General features: G+C 39.1%; 2 protein-coding genes across 10 annotated transcripts in view; one reads left to right on the top strand and one right to left on the bottom strand.

The window, feature by feature from the left end:
• SKIC3 (SKI3 subunit of superkiller complex) overlaps window positions 1-14,452 on the bottom strand; it is a 155,128-nt gene that overhangs the window by 83,002 nt on the left and 57,674 nt on the right. For 3 of the 7 annotated variants that reach the window (XM_049707062.1, XM_049707063.1, XM_049707064.1), the window contains 2 exons: window positions 6,766-6,811; window positions 5,045-5,184 (listed from right to left, as the gene is read on the bottom strand). The gene's annotated coding sequence lies outside the window, so the exon portion shown is untranslated. Of the gene's footprint in view, window positions 1-1,841; window positions 2,260-5,044; window positions 5,185-6,765; window positions 6,812-14,452 lie in introns of those variants that run through there. The other 4 variants (XM_033400951.2, XM_004263659.3, XM_033400944.2 and 1 more) reach the window with 4 other exon arrangements.
• ARSK (arylsulfatase family member K) overlaps window positions 2,401-14,452 on the top strand; it is a 44,247-nt gene continuing 32,195 nt past the window's right edge. Inside the window, exons 1-2 of one of the 3 annotated variants that reach the window (XM_049707075.1) lie at window positions 2,401-2,664; window positions 10,488-10,617. In XM_049707075.1, the coding sequence (XP_049563032.1) occupies window positions 2,527-2,664; window positions 10,488-10,617 (268 nt within the window). In that variant the 5' untranslated portion in view covers window positions 2,401-2,526. The remainder of the gene's footprint in view (window positions 2,665-10,487; window positions 10,618-14,452) is intronic. The other 2 variants (XM_033400989.2, XM_033400983.2) reach the window with 2 other exon arrangements.

The raw sequence follows: 14,452 nt of genomic DNA, 5'->3' as shown, positions 1-14,452 counted from the left end.
TAGGGCAGAATATAGTGCTGCTGGTATTCTGGACATTAAAAAACTATGAAGAGCCAAAACCTAGACCAAGACTTTCAACTGAAGACTTTTCTGAACCGCAAAGTATTTCACTAAAGCAGGTAACCCGTAATGTAGATACCTTTAACTGATGACCTAAACATACACATAATGGAGCCCTCCCTCACTACAATACACTATATACACACATGTACACACAGAAAGGTGTGCACAAACAACTCAGAAGTACCTTTTCCGACAGGGTAAGTTACTGATTAGCAAACATGCTTTATGTCCAGAAAAGAGTGACCAAATAACAAACAAACCTGAAGTTACATGATAATTACCCGAAGGAACTGGGGGAGACCTGGGGAAAAAAAAATGGTGGGGAAGTTGAAAAGGGCTGTTGAAAGGGAGAGATTATTCATGTAAAAGTGAAGGTAAATGGACTAATGAACAATCAAAAGTAGAGGGAGACCGACTGCAGCTCAAAATATGAACTTTTAATAATTAAACCTGTACAAATATGGCACAGGCCCCTCGAAGGAAGTGTGTTTCCCATCACTGGAGATGAAAAGGCGCAGACTGCACAATCCACTTGGGAGGAATATTGTACGACAACTTGAATGTGAGTTGAGAATAAGACTAGAAGTCTCTTAGATTTTTCCAGCGCTATATGTCTGGGACCCTAAAATATCTATCTCACTCCAACCCAGTACAGCACCTGCTCCCACTGACACTGCCAAGGAGACAGAGAGAAAGAAAAAGATGTGTTCCTGTCATCCTGACCGGAAACTCAGAATACACGTCCTGTGAAAACAAGGCCAGAGAGAGTAAATAGTTTACAAAAATCAATACTATGCCACAGATAAAGTTAAATATATTTTTATGAACCTAAATGTCAGTCAACATTGTTTCTATGGTAAAATGTGTTCTACATTCCAAATTAACTCAAAACAAATATTTGAAATATAGCCTGTTCATGAGGGAGCCTATGTATATTACCTTTCATACTGTATTATTATTTTGTTTTTTTCCCTAGAGTGTAAGTTCCTTACGGTCAGGTACTATTGTTTATATATTTGTCTGCTCCCATAGATCGTTAGCATGCTGCTCGATTAACAATGCTGCTTCACTAACAGAGATTAATATCACTAGAATGGCATAACATTTTGCAGTTAATTAGAGACAGCATGGCGATGAGTTAGGGCAGAGACTACTCAAATTCAAGTCCTACTCAGACTGGCTCCCTGTGTAACCTTAGGCAGGTCATTTAACCTGTCCAAGTCTCAGCTTTCCTATCTGAAAAATGATGAAAGTGAGGATTATAGAAAATACTCCATGTAAAAGTACCTGGCACAAAACAGGTGCTCAATAAATGCGTAGTATAATACCCAGCACATAATAAGCACTATATGAGTGTTAAATAAATAAGGTCTGTCCTTTTTACAATTACTGTATGCAAAAAATACTGTCAAATATTAGTATTAAAGGTTGATTTTATGTAAATAAATACTACAACTCCTTTTCCTGTCAAAATACTAAAACGACTAATGTGAGGCACAAATTATATACCTGAAACTATAATAATGAAATCAGGAATCTGGCTCTGGGACAGAAATCTGCTTCTTCCAGATTTCTCCAAAGGAGTTCAACAGTCAAGAGGACCAGTGATTTTTCAAAACCACTGCAAAATAATGGTATTCTGAATCTACGTCAGTTAATCGAACACGTCACACAGCCCAACGTTTCTCCCTCTGAGAACCTATCCAGCTTCTCCCTCGCACTCTGAAGGTAAAGTCCACCTAAGCTTATCCCCACATAGAAGATGAAACTTTTCTTACCAGGCCCCGCTCCTCACCCCACCAGAGCACAATAAATCCTTACTGCACAGGCAAAGCGGCGAATAGGATGAGGCAGGCTAGAAACATCCTTGGGAGGAAGGTATTCGAGGGGCCACCCGGTATCCATATCGCACCTTAGGCGGTCCAGACAGAGGCCCCACAAAGAACCGCCCAATCCAACTTAAGTGACAGACGCGCTGCCACCTCATCATCTCCCAGTTCACGGTCTCACCTAACACTCAGCCACGCTTGCTCTGCGCAAAACAAGCAGCCTCGGCCCCTGATCCTTTCTCTGTCTAGGTAACATTTCAACTGCCTACCGGCTCCAACTTCTGCAAAAGCGACAGCGACCAAAACCAACCTGGGACAGATGCTTCTCCTGCAGAAGCCAAATCTGAAGTCAGAGCGCATGCGCATTTCCCAGGCATCGCTCACGTGACTGGAAACGGCTGGGTTTTAGTTCGCTCGGTATTTGATTAAAAGGTCTTAACGTGAGTCGAGAAAGGGAAATTCCTCCTTTGCGCATGTGCTCAGCCCGAGCGTGATGGGAGTTGTAGTTCCATGGGTGAAGGAAACCGAACTGCGATCTCTGCGATCCCCGCCCTCCTTTTCTCGGGTGGAACTTCCTAGGGGGAGGGGCAGGGTCCAGCGCCCAGAGGCCGGGCTCCCAGAACAGCTCCCCGTGATGCTGCCGCTGTGGGTGGCGGTGGTCGCAGTCTCGGCGCTGGCAACACCAGCTCCTGGGGCAGGTGGGCAGAGGCGGGGAGCAGTTAAGGCTTGGCCAGATGCGCCTAACGTGGTGCTAGTCGTGAGCGACTCCTTCGTAAGTATAGAAAGGCAGGGGAGGGGGCGCCCCGCTACACACCCGCGACCGGCCCACAGCCCTTCCTGTGCTGCTGGCTTTGGGGAGCAGAATCTGAGACTTTCAAACGTGTTTTACCCTGATGCAAAGTAAGAAATGCATTTTACCTTGAGGCCCCGTACACACATACGTGCACCACATAGATATGCGTGTAAAACAAACATACTTTAGTAAGATGCACTCCAATTAGCATCTTTGCAAATTTTTTTTAATTGCTGACCTCGACCCACTAAATTATCTTACCACTACTAATAAACTTTCAATCCATACCCCCGCTTGATTCAATTGTGGGGAAAAATAACATTCTATTTCAACATAAAAGCCTGTTAGCTTTCCAGCAGTCAACGTTATTTTTATTACTCAGGTGTCTGATAATCCTGTTAGTCTGATTTATATTCATTAGTTGACATAATTTGACACTCGCCCATATTCCAGATTGTGTATGTGTGTGTATGTGTGGTGGTGTTGTTGCTGTTTAATCCCAAACTTAAACAGTTTTTGTAACTCTCCCAAGCCATCAACTAAAAAGAATACTACTGTCAACATTACCTGATACTTTTAGTATTATCCATGATATTAAACCTAATGCTTGGACAAATGTTTGGTTACTAATTATAATATTAGTTTTTTATGACTGGGTGTTACTGTGGTCACATAGATTATTGGTGTTAAAGCATGTCTGGCACCAAAGAGTGCTTTTAATCATTATGTTGTATTGCCTTTCCTCATAGATTAACCCGTGATTATTAAAGTTACATAATCTGGATATACCCATAGGGTTTGCTGAGAATATTAAAGTAATCTTGATGACTATCTAAACTTAGGAAACAGGCAATATTGGAGAGTAACATGAAAGAGGTTTATTAGGGAGTACTCATGAGATCAAAGGGAAAGGAAGAAAGCAGGACTGTGCAGAGAGAAGTTGAGTTTTGTCACTGTCTCACTGGAGGCCTCAACTGATCTTATGGGTAGTTCTCAAACTAGTATGATGCTTCAGAACTGTTTCCATTTGTGGTGAGGAGACCAGGCCTTTGTACCCTCATGTTGGATGGCCATTACTTGTGGAATGCTCCCAGAATGAGGCACCATTTTGGGCAAGACAACTCTCTTCAGCAGAGGCAATCTTTCACTCTAAAAGGGAACCTGGGTGGTGCATCAAAACATCCTAGAAACTTCTGAAGATGACTGAAATATTTGGTTTATTTTTTAGTATAGTATAAGCACATAGATTTTTATATATTTGTGTATACAAATATTGTATGCAGACTGATACCTTATGAATATAAAAGAAAGGATCCTGAAAAAATACAAACAAATCAAATTCAGCAATATATAGAAAGGGTTATACACCATGACTAAATGTGATTTATCCCTGAAATGTAAGGTGGGTTTAATATCTGAAAATCAGTCAGTGTAGTAGACCACGTTAATTGAATGAAGGGCAAAAAACACGTGATCATATCAATAGATGCAGAAACAGCATTTGACAAAGTTCAATAACACTTCATGATAAAAGCACTCCACCAAGTAGAAATAGAAGAGAATTTTTTCATTCTGATTAAGAACATCTACAGGGCTTCCCTGGTGGCGCAGTGGTTAAGAATCCGCCTGCCAATGCAGGGGACACGGGTTCGAGCCCTGGTCCGGGAAGATCCCACATGCCACGGAGCAACTAAGCCCATGCGCCACAACTACTGAGCCTGCGCTCTAGAGCCCGTGAGCCACAACTACTGAGCCTGCGTGCTGCAACTACTGAAGCCCACACGCCTAGAGCCTGCACTCCGCAACAAGAGAAGCCACCGCATTGAGAAGCCGGCACACTGCAATGAAGAGTAGCCCCCGCTCACCGCAACTAGAGAAAGCCCATGCACAGCAACCAAGACCCAACGCAGCCATAAATTAATTAATTAATTTAAAAAAATGTATTTAAAAACAAAGAACATCTGCAAAAAATCCACAGCTAATGTTATACTTAACTATAAAAGACAATGTTTTCTCCCAAAGATCAGGAACAAGACAAGCCTATCTGTTCTCACTATGTTTACTGCAATTATGCTGGAGGTTTTAGACAGGAAATTAGACAAGAAAATGAAATAAAAGTCATCTAGATTAGAAAGGAAAAATTAAAAGTATCTCTATTTGCACCTAACATAATCTTGCATAAAGAAAATCCTAGGCAATCTACTACAAAATCCTAGAACTAATAAGTTAGTCTAGCAAGGCTGTAGGATGTAAGATCAATATACAAAAATCAGTTGTATTTTTATACACTTGATTGATGAACAAACTGAAAGTAAAATTAAGAAAACAATTCAATTTAAAATAGCATCCAGGGACTTACCTGGTGGTCCAGTGGCTAAGAGTCCATGCTCCCAATGCAGGGGGCCCGGGTTCAATCCCTGGTCAGGGAACTAGATCCCACACGCTGCAACTAAAGATCCTGCACGCAGCAACGAGGATCCCACATGCTGCAACTAAGACCTGGCACAGTCAAATAAATAAATAAATATTTTTTAAAAGTAAAAATAAAATAGCATCCAAAAAATGAAATACTTAGGATTAAATCTAACCAAAGAAGTTCAATTCTTATACTAAAATCAGATTTAATATTGTTAATATAGTAATAATCATCAAATTGATCTACAGATTCAATGCAATCTCTATAAAAATCCCTATGACGTTTTTGCAGAAACAGAGAAACCCATCTTAAAAGTCATGTGGATATTCAAGGGACCCAGAATACCTGAGAACAAAATTGGAGGACTTAAACTTTCTACTTTGAGAACTTACCATAAACTACAGTAATCAAGATAGTGTGTTACTGGCATAACAATAGATAGACATATAAATCAATAGAATAGAATTGAAAGTAGAGAAATAAACTCTCAGGTTTATAGTCAGTTGGTTTTTCAGTAAGGGTGCAAAGACCATTTAATGGGGAAAGAATAGTCTTTTCAACAGATAATGCTGGGAAAACTGACTATCCACATGCAAAATGCTTCACACCATTTTCAAAAAGTAACTCAACATGAATTGATGAATGAAACATAAAAGCTAAAATTATAAAACCCTTAGAAGAAAACATAGGGGCAAATCTTTGTGACTCTGGATTAGGCAATTAAAAACTGGGCAAAGGATCTGAAAAGACAGTTCTCCAAAGAAGATACGCAAATGGTCAATAAGCACATGAAAAGATAGTCAACATCATTAGTCATTAGGGAAATGCAGATCAAAACCACAATAAGATACCAATTCACACCCATTAAGATGACTATAATCAAAAAGAGACAATAGGGCTTACCTGGTGGCGCAGTGGTTAAGAGTCCGCCTGCCAATGCAGGGGACACGGGTTACGAGCCCTGGTCTGGGAAGATCCCACATGCCTAGAGCCCTGGTCTGGGAAGATCCCACATGCCACGGAGCAACTAAGCCTGTGTGCCAAAACTACTGAGCCTGCGCTCTAGAGCCCACGAGCCACAACTACTGAGCCCACGTGCCACAACTACCGAAGCCTGCGTGCCTACAGCCCATGCTCCACAACAAGAGAAGCCACCGCAATGAGAAGCCCGCACACCACAACGAAGAGTAGCCCCCACTCACTGCAACTAGAGAAAGCCCGCGCGCAGCAACGAAAACTCAACGCAGACAAAAATAAATAAATAAATTTATTAAGAAAAATAAAAGGAGACAATAACTAGGGTCACGAGAATATGGGAGAATTGCAACACTCATACGCTACTGGTGGGAATGTAAATGGTGCAGCCACTTTGGAAAACAGTTTAGCAATTCCTAAAATGCTAAACATGAGTTACCATATGATCCAGCAATCCACTTCGAGGTATATATCCAAGAGAAATAAAAACATATGTCCACACAAAAACTTGTACATGAATGTTAATACTGACAAAAATTGAAAACAACCCAAATATACACCAGCTGGTAAATGGATAAATAAAATTTAGTAATATTATTTGACAATAAAAAAACAAATGCAGTACTGATAACATGCTGCAGTGTGGATGAACCTAGAAATTGTTATGCTAAGAGAAAGAAGCTACTCACAAAGAGCCACATATTGTATGATTCCGTTTGTCCAGAGAAAGCAAATCTACAGAGACAGAAAGTAGAGACAGGTCAGCAATTACCTAGGGTTTGGGAAAATGGGAGGATTAGCAGGTGGTGGCTAAGGGATACAAGGAATACATGATGGAAATGTTCTAAAATTGATTATGGTGATGGCTGCACAACTCTCTGAATATACTAAAAAACATTGAATTGTACAAATTAAATGGGTTTTATGATGTGTGAATTACATCTTAAACCCTTTTTTAAAAAAGAGAAAATAAGCACCTCTGCCTGGGTCTTAAAGGGCACAAGCATCCTCTCTGCCTCCCTCCTTCCACCCCTGCACCTGCATTGTTTTTAGTTTGGGTGAGGTTTCAGGAGTGGGAGGTGGGCACAGGACTGTATACCAGAGTCTAGTGAGGATCTCATTCAGTCTGGTGAACAGATCTGAAAAGCATGCTCTTAACAGTCTTGCTTGATAATACATCTAGACAGTTGAAGTTACTGTTACATTCTTTCATTAGAATGATGTCTTGAAATCTAAACTTCACCGGTTTTCCCTGGCCCAGAATGATGAGGAACTGAGAACCAAGTCATGGTTCTAGAAGGAGCAATCCAGATCACAAAATCATATCTACACAAAAAGCTCATCCATCCCAAGGGGGAAAATGCCTGGACCCACGAGAGTCCAGAATAATAGCAAAATTCAGAAATTAAGGCAATTGGTGTCATTTTTGTCACTTTTATGCAGAAAGCCAATGAGTGGGCCTCTTTTTCTTTTTTAAATGCCCACTGTTAGAGTACTGTATTTGTTTTGAACTGTAGGAATGACCTTGAGAAAATTGAAATGGGCTATTGTTAAATGATGGAAGTTATTCTGAAAGCCATTCTGTAAGATCTCCTCTCCCAACTAAATGTGATAGAACTATAGTTTGACCTATGACTGACTATCCATTGTGAACCACAGTACCACACTATGGAAGACTTAACTTTCTCTGTGTTTTTATCAGCTAAACATGTTAAGATCCATTTCAGTTCAGAATTAATTATTATGTGGACCACCTCCCATTGATACCATGAGCAGTGGTACCAGTTTTAGTCTATTTTTTCAAGTATTTGCTAGTGTGTAAAAACTACATGAAGTTAAAAAACCAAAACTTCTAGAAATGTTTAATATTTTCTCTAATAATATAGTAATTTTGATCTTTGTTTAGAGTATTGGTATGCTTTTGACATTGAGAATATGTGTAGCATAACTTAAATATTTTCTAAGAACCTAATCAAATACAAATCTTTCCACTGATGTACTTAACCCAGGTTTATTAAGCTTTGCAAAAATACACTGTTGAATTTTGAACATATTAAATTTGCCTTTTGTAAATTGAACAGCTCTGGATTAAAGACTCGTTTCATTTAATTCACTAAATATTGTGGAGTGCCTTATATATCTTAGGCAGTAATCTTCACATGGACCACCTTTCACACATTCCACGTTAGAAACTTCCCCAAGGGAGGCAGTTATCCCCTCTGCCATTTGCTATCCCTGCTGCTCTGCACTTTAAATATCCCTGCTTTCTAGCCTGCTTTCAATGCAGATGAAGTCCTTGTACCAGTCATAGAAATGAGCCAAGAAATTGCTAACATGAGTTATAGATATGCTGCTGTAGCCATTTGCAGTGGTCGTTACACCCATTTGAACCTAGCCTGCAGGACTTGGAGTCCAAGCCTCACTGTTTGAATCATTGCAGTGCTTCTGCCACATGACTATGTGCTGCATCCCTCCAGCTAGATGAACCTGAGTGGCTGGGTTGTCTAGAGTGGCCAGTGGCCACAAATGGTTATTATCCCCCATATCCAAAAGATTGTAGGAATAATACATCTAGGCATTTGGGATTTACGAGGATGTTTCTGAGAGTTTGAATTTATGAATTTAACAAAATTCTTATGCACTTTTGTCTTAGGCTCCCTAGCTCATCATTCAGGAAGCTAAGTTTGCTTAGCATTCAGCGATTACTCCTGCTAGAAGTGGTATTTATTTCAACATACAAGCATGCTCTAATATTCCCCATCTTTAAAAAAAACCTGACCTTAATCCCACATTTATCCTCCAGCTAACTCTCTCTAACATCCATCCCATTTTTCTGTTTCGCTTTGCAAAAACAACTACTTAGAAGAGGTTTTTTCACCATGTCACCTCCCATTCTCTTTTCCCTGTCTGCTTTAGGTGTCCATCCCTACAACTCCATTGGAAGTGCTCTTGTCAGCATCACCAACTATCTCCATCCTACTAATTCCAGTGTGCATTTTCTGGCCTTCTTGTAAACACCCTCTCAACACAGCTATTACCCTTTCTTGACACACTGTCTTCTCTCAGCTTTCATGAGACTCAGTCTACTGATATCTTCCTCCCTCACTGGCCATTCTTTCTCAGTTTCCCATGCTGCCTTCTCCTCTTATTCGGGACTCCTCAGGGTTCCTTTCTTTCCTCTCTTTTCACTCTCTCCCTTAAAGGAGTCTTAAAGGAGTCAGTCTCACACTTTTCAATACCATGAATATGTTAAAGACTTATTTCACCAGGATAAAATTCTCTAAGCTCCAGATTCCTGTCTGTACCCTACAGCCTAATTTATATATCCATTTGGAAATCTCAGACATCTCAAAGATTTATGTATATCCCGTATTTTGGATTGGTTCACTTTTAAACTGTTTATTTACAATTACATTGAAAACATACAATAGATATAACTCCAGGACTGGAACATCCTTTTTTCTCTTTTTGCTCTTTACCAAGAAGAGTTCTTCAATTCCCAATTCGATTCCAAAATACGTATCTCCAACCCAAACATCTCTTCCAATCTTCAGGCTCATTTCTCTAGCTGCTTAGTTGTTATCTCCACTTAAGTCCTGAAGGTATCTCTAACTTTACATGTCCCTTAAGTTATTTGAATGGCTGATTCTTCTCATTCTTTAGGTCTCACTTCCCAGAGAAGCCTTCCCTGTATCAAAGTAGGTCTCCCTTGTTATTCTGTATCTTAGGTTTTTCTCAAAGCACATATCACAGTAACTTGTAATTATTCTTAGTTTATTTACGAGTATGTTTTTTGCCTCCCCTACTAGACTGTAAGCTTCATGAGGCCAGGGACTCTGTTTTTATTCACCATTGTATCTCTAGATCTTTCACAGTGCCTGGCACATACTAAATACTCAATAAACATTGGTTCACTCAGTCCATCATCCCCCAAAAAGAAACCTTCCAGGAAGTTCCTTTCATTTATTTACTATATTCAAATAGATCCAAACGTCACACCACAGGGCTTCCCTGGTGGCGCAGTGGTTGAGAGTCTGCCTGCCGATGCAGGGGACATAGGTTCGTGCCCCGGTTCGGGAAGATCCCACACGCCGCGGAGCGGCTGGGCCCGTGAGCCATGGCCGCTGGGCCTGCGCGTCCGGAGCCTGTGCTCCGCAACAGGAGAGGCCACGACAGTGAGAGGCCCGCGTACCGCAAAAAAAAAAAACCACACACACAAATGTCACACTACATTGAATTCTCAATATTATGAATCAGAGAATGATAACAGTTTCTCTACCCGTTTTTATCTTTTGAGGATTCTTAGGATCATATTGAAGTCTTTTGCTATTCGTGAATTTTATAGTTAAAATTAAAGGAAATTATTTTCTTTTGTGATGTAATCAATGGTAATTAAATTTCTTTATTCCAGGATGGAAGGCTAACATTTTATCCAGGGAGTCGGGTAGTGAAACTTCCTTTTATCAACTTCATGAAAGCACATGGCACGTCCTTTCTGAATGCCTACACAAACTCTCCGATCTGCTGCCCATCGCGCGCAGGTATGAGCATGCTTTAATATTACTGGAAGTGGTCCCATGCTGAAAATGTTTTCACAATTTAAAAAATTATACCCCCAAATAGGATAGTAAGTCATATTTGGCATCTAATAAAAAAATTTTAATATATGTGATGTGTGTTATAAGGTATGTATTGGGTATTGGGGTTTTTTAAGAATAGGAATTTTATCACCTAAATTGGTATTTAGTTCAAGTATTATTGTTTCATTTCCCTTAGGATTGGTGACAAAAAATCTTTTGACTATCCAGGCAAATCAGGAAATGCTCATATTTCCTTGAAGAGTTCTATTTCCAAGGAAATTTTTTAGTAAGAGATAGGGAGCTGGGAGGAGACTTCAAAGTATACCACAAAGTCGTTAGAACTTTTCAGATATATCTGGATTTTTCTGTATTATTTCAGATTACATATTTTTTCTCTTCAGTTTCAATTCACTTCTATCCCAAATTTAATTGTTCACTTTTATTATAGTAATTTAACAAATAGGCATAGTTTTAATGGCAAAATAACAGTGATATTAAGCCATGACTAACTGAAAAATCGGGGAAAATTGACATTTTTATAAATTCTATTGTCTGATAGAGTTGTTTTCTTTCTCCTCTAATTTATGATTGTTTGCTTTGGAACTCATAAATAGCACCCAACAATCTTCTTTTGTCCATAAGTTCCTGACATCATATTCTCTGTGATTTGAGTCACAGATTCTTTCACCTACATTTTCAGCACCATCAACTATATAATCACCAATGATTAAAGGAAACCTAAACTCTATTTTAAATATTTCAATAGTGAAGGACCAGGTATATTAAAAACACGTTTGTTAATTTTTTTATTCTTTATTGAGCAAGTGGAATGAGCAATGGACCAGGGTGAGGTGATGTCTGGATTCCAATCCTCAATGGACCACGTCAAGCAAGTCCCTCAGTTTCTTTATCTACAGAACGCTGTATGTGCTGTGTCCCTCACAGTGTTGTTCCCAGCATCAAATGAGATAATGGATTTTAAAAAGTGCTCAATGAACTCTAAAGGTTTCAAAAATGTTAGGTGATGCTTTTTCTGGAAGAAGTATATTTTGGAGAGTTTGAACAAAGAGAAGGAATAATAGTAATAAAAACTAACATTTATTGCATTCTTACTATGTGCCTGGCAATATAACTGCCTTACATGTCTTAATTTATATAATTCCCCACATTTTCACAAAGTAGATATTGTTATTATCCCCATTTTGCAGATGAAAACTAAAGTAACTTATCAAAGGTCACTCAGTAACTAGCATCATTGGGATTCAAAGCCGGGTAATGCCCCATTCCACTCCTCAAAAAGAAAGCATTTTGTTAGATGAGAAAAGGATTCAACCCTGCCATGTGTGTACACAGAAAAGGGAAAAGGAAAGGGATTTCTTTCCAGTTTTACTGAGATGTAATTGACATATAACACTGTATTAGTTTAAGGTATACACCATATTCTAGAGAAAATAAGAACATTTCCATGAGTTGAACCAGTCACATTAGGCTTATGTGCATCCACATAACACTTCTGGCAATCTTTCCCCAATATACAGCCATAATGCTACCTCCCAAAAAACCAACAATGAGGTAACTACCAAAGCTAAGCTCCAAACACTGGGGCCTTATTAACACTTGTGTCCCCAACAGCAACATAACTGCTGAACACATGATAAATGCCATAGTCAACCCGCAATCAGTAAGGACCTGCTATCTGCCTGATCACCAGGTTTTCAGAATCTGAAACAGACATTTTAGGAAATAATTATAACAATTAATGAAAGCAGGTATGAAGTTAAGTTTTTATTCTTTATTGAGCAAGTGGAATGAGATAACATAAAGAAAAACTCCACACTCTATCTGCACAAAGCAGAGGAGGCTAAAGTACTGAAGGGGTGCTTATACTGAATTATAAAGGCACACAGGTAGACAAGGTGATAAATCAGATAAGACACAGCAAATACACTAAGATGCAACATCTCTTCACTAAAAATTTCATTTGGTCTCAATCAGCAATCTAGGATAGTACACATAAGTAATCACACATTTGCTACTGACTAGGTCCTCATCTTTGCTTTCTATTTTTTCATTTACTTGTATATTCTTCAGTTTCTGTCATCAGTGTCTTAAAGTTTTTAGTGAACAGATCTTTCATCTCCTTGGTTAAATTTATTCGTTAGTATTTTATTCTTTTTTATACAATCGTAAATGGATTTTTTGGGTAATTTTTTCTGGTAGTTCATCATTAGTATATAGAAATGCAACTGATTTTTGCATATTGATTTTATATCCTGCAACTTTACTAAACGTATTGATTAGTTCTAACAGTTTTTTGGTAAAGTCTTTTTGGTTTTCTATATATAATATCATGTTTCTGCAAATAGGGACAATTTTACTTATTCTTTTCTGATTTGGATGCCTTTTATTTCTTTTTCTTGCTTAACTGCTCAGGCTAGGATTTCTAGAACTGTGTTGAATAAGAGTGCTGAGAGTGGGCACCCTTGTCTTGTTCCTGATCTTAGAGGAAAAACTTTTAGCTTTTTACCATTGAATATGATATTACCTGTGGGCTTCTATATATTCCTTCTATACCCAGTTTTTCAAGGTTTTTTTTAATTGGAGTATAGTTGCTTCACAATGTTGTGTTAGTTTCTGCTGTACAAGGAAGTGAATCAGCTATATGTATACATATATCCCCTCCCTCTTGGACCTTCCTCTCACTCCTCCCCCATTCCACCTATCTACATCATCACAGAGCACTGAGCTGAGCTCCCTGTGCTATACAGCAGGTTCCCACTAGCTATCTTTTTTACACATGGTAGTGTATATATGTCAATCCTAATCTCTCAATTAATCCCACATGAATGAATGCTAAAATTTGTCAAAGGCTTTTTCTGCATCTATTGAGATGATCATATTTTTTTTTTATCCCTCATTTTGCTAATTGATAGATTTGCAGATGTTGAACCATCTTTGCCTTCCTGGAGTAAATCCCAATTGGTCATGATGTATGATTCTTTCAAAGTATTGTTAAATTAGGTTTGCTAATATTTTGTTGAGAATTTTTGCATCTATGTTCATCACAGATCTTGGCCTATAATTTCCTTTTCTTGTAGTGTCCTTGTCTTGTTTTGCTATCACGGTATTGCTGGCCTCATGAGTTTGGAAATGTTTCCTCATCTTCTCTTTTCTGGAAGAGTTTGAGAAGGATTGTTTTCTTTTTTAAATATACCTCTTTGGCTTATTCTTTAAAATTTGTTTAATTAATTTATTTTTGGCTGTGTTGGGTCTTCGTTGCTGCACGTGGGCTTTCTCTAGTTGCGTCCAGCGGGGGTTACTCTTCGTTGAGGTGTGCAGGCTTCTTATTGTGGTGGCTTCTCTTATTGAGGAGCATGGGCTCTAGGCACACAGGCTTCAGTAGTTGTGGCTCGTGGGCTCTAGAGCACAGGCTCAGTAGTTGTGGAGCACAGGCTTAGTTGCTCTGCGGCATGTGGGATCTTCCTGGATCAGGGATCAAATCCGCGTCCCCTGCATTGGCAGGCGGATTCTTAACCACTGCACCACCAGGGAAGCCCCAGAAGGATTAGTTTTAATTCTGCTTTAAATGTTTGATAGAATGCACCAGTGAAGCCATCTGGTCCTGGACATTTCTTCATTGGGAGGTTTTTGATTACCGATTCAATCTCCTTACTCATAATTGGTCTGTTCAGCTTTTCTATTTCTTCATGATTCAATCTTGGTAGGTTTTACATTTCTAGGAACGTATCCAATTCTTCCAATTTGTTAGTATAATTGTTCATGGTAGTTAGTCTCT

This window comes from Orcinus orca, chromosome 3 (assembly GCF_937001465.1).
Source record: "Orcinus orca chromosome 3, mOrcOrc1.1, whole genome shotgun sequence".
Classification (NCBI taxonomy): domain Eukaryota; kingdom Metazoa; phylum Chordata; class Mammalia; order Artiodactyla; family Delphinidae; genus Orcinus; species Orcinus orca.
Note: the sequence above shows the minus strand (reverse complement) of the source record. Positions and strands in the feature narration are given on the sequence as shown.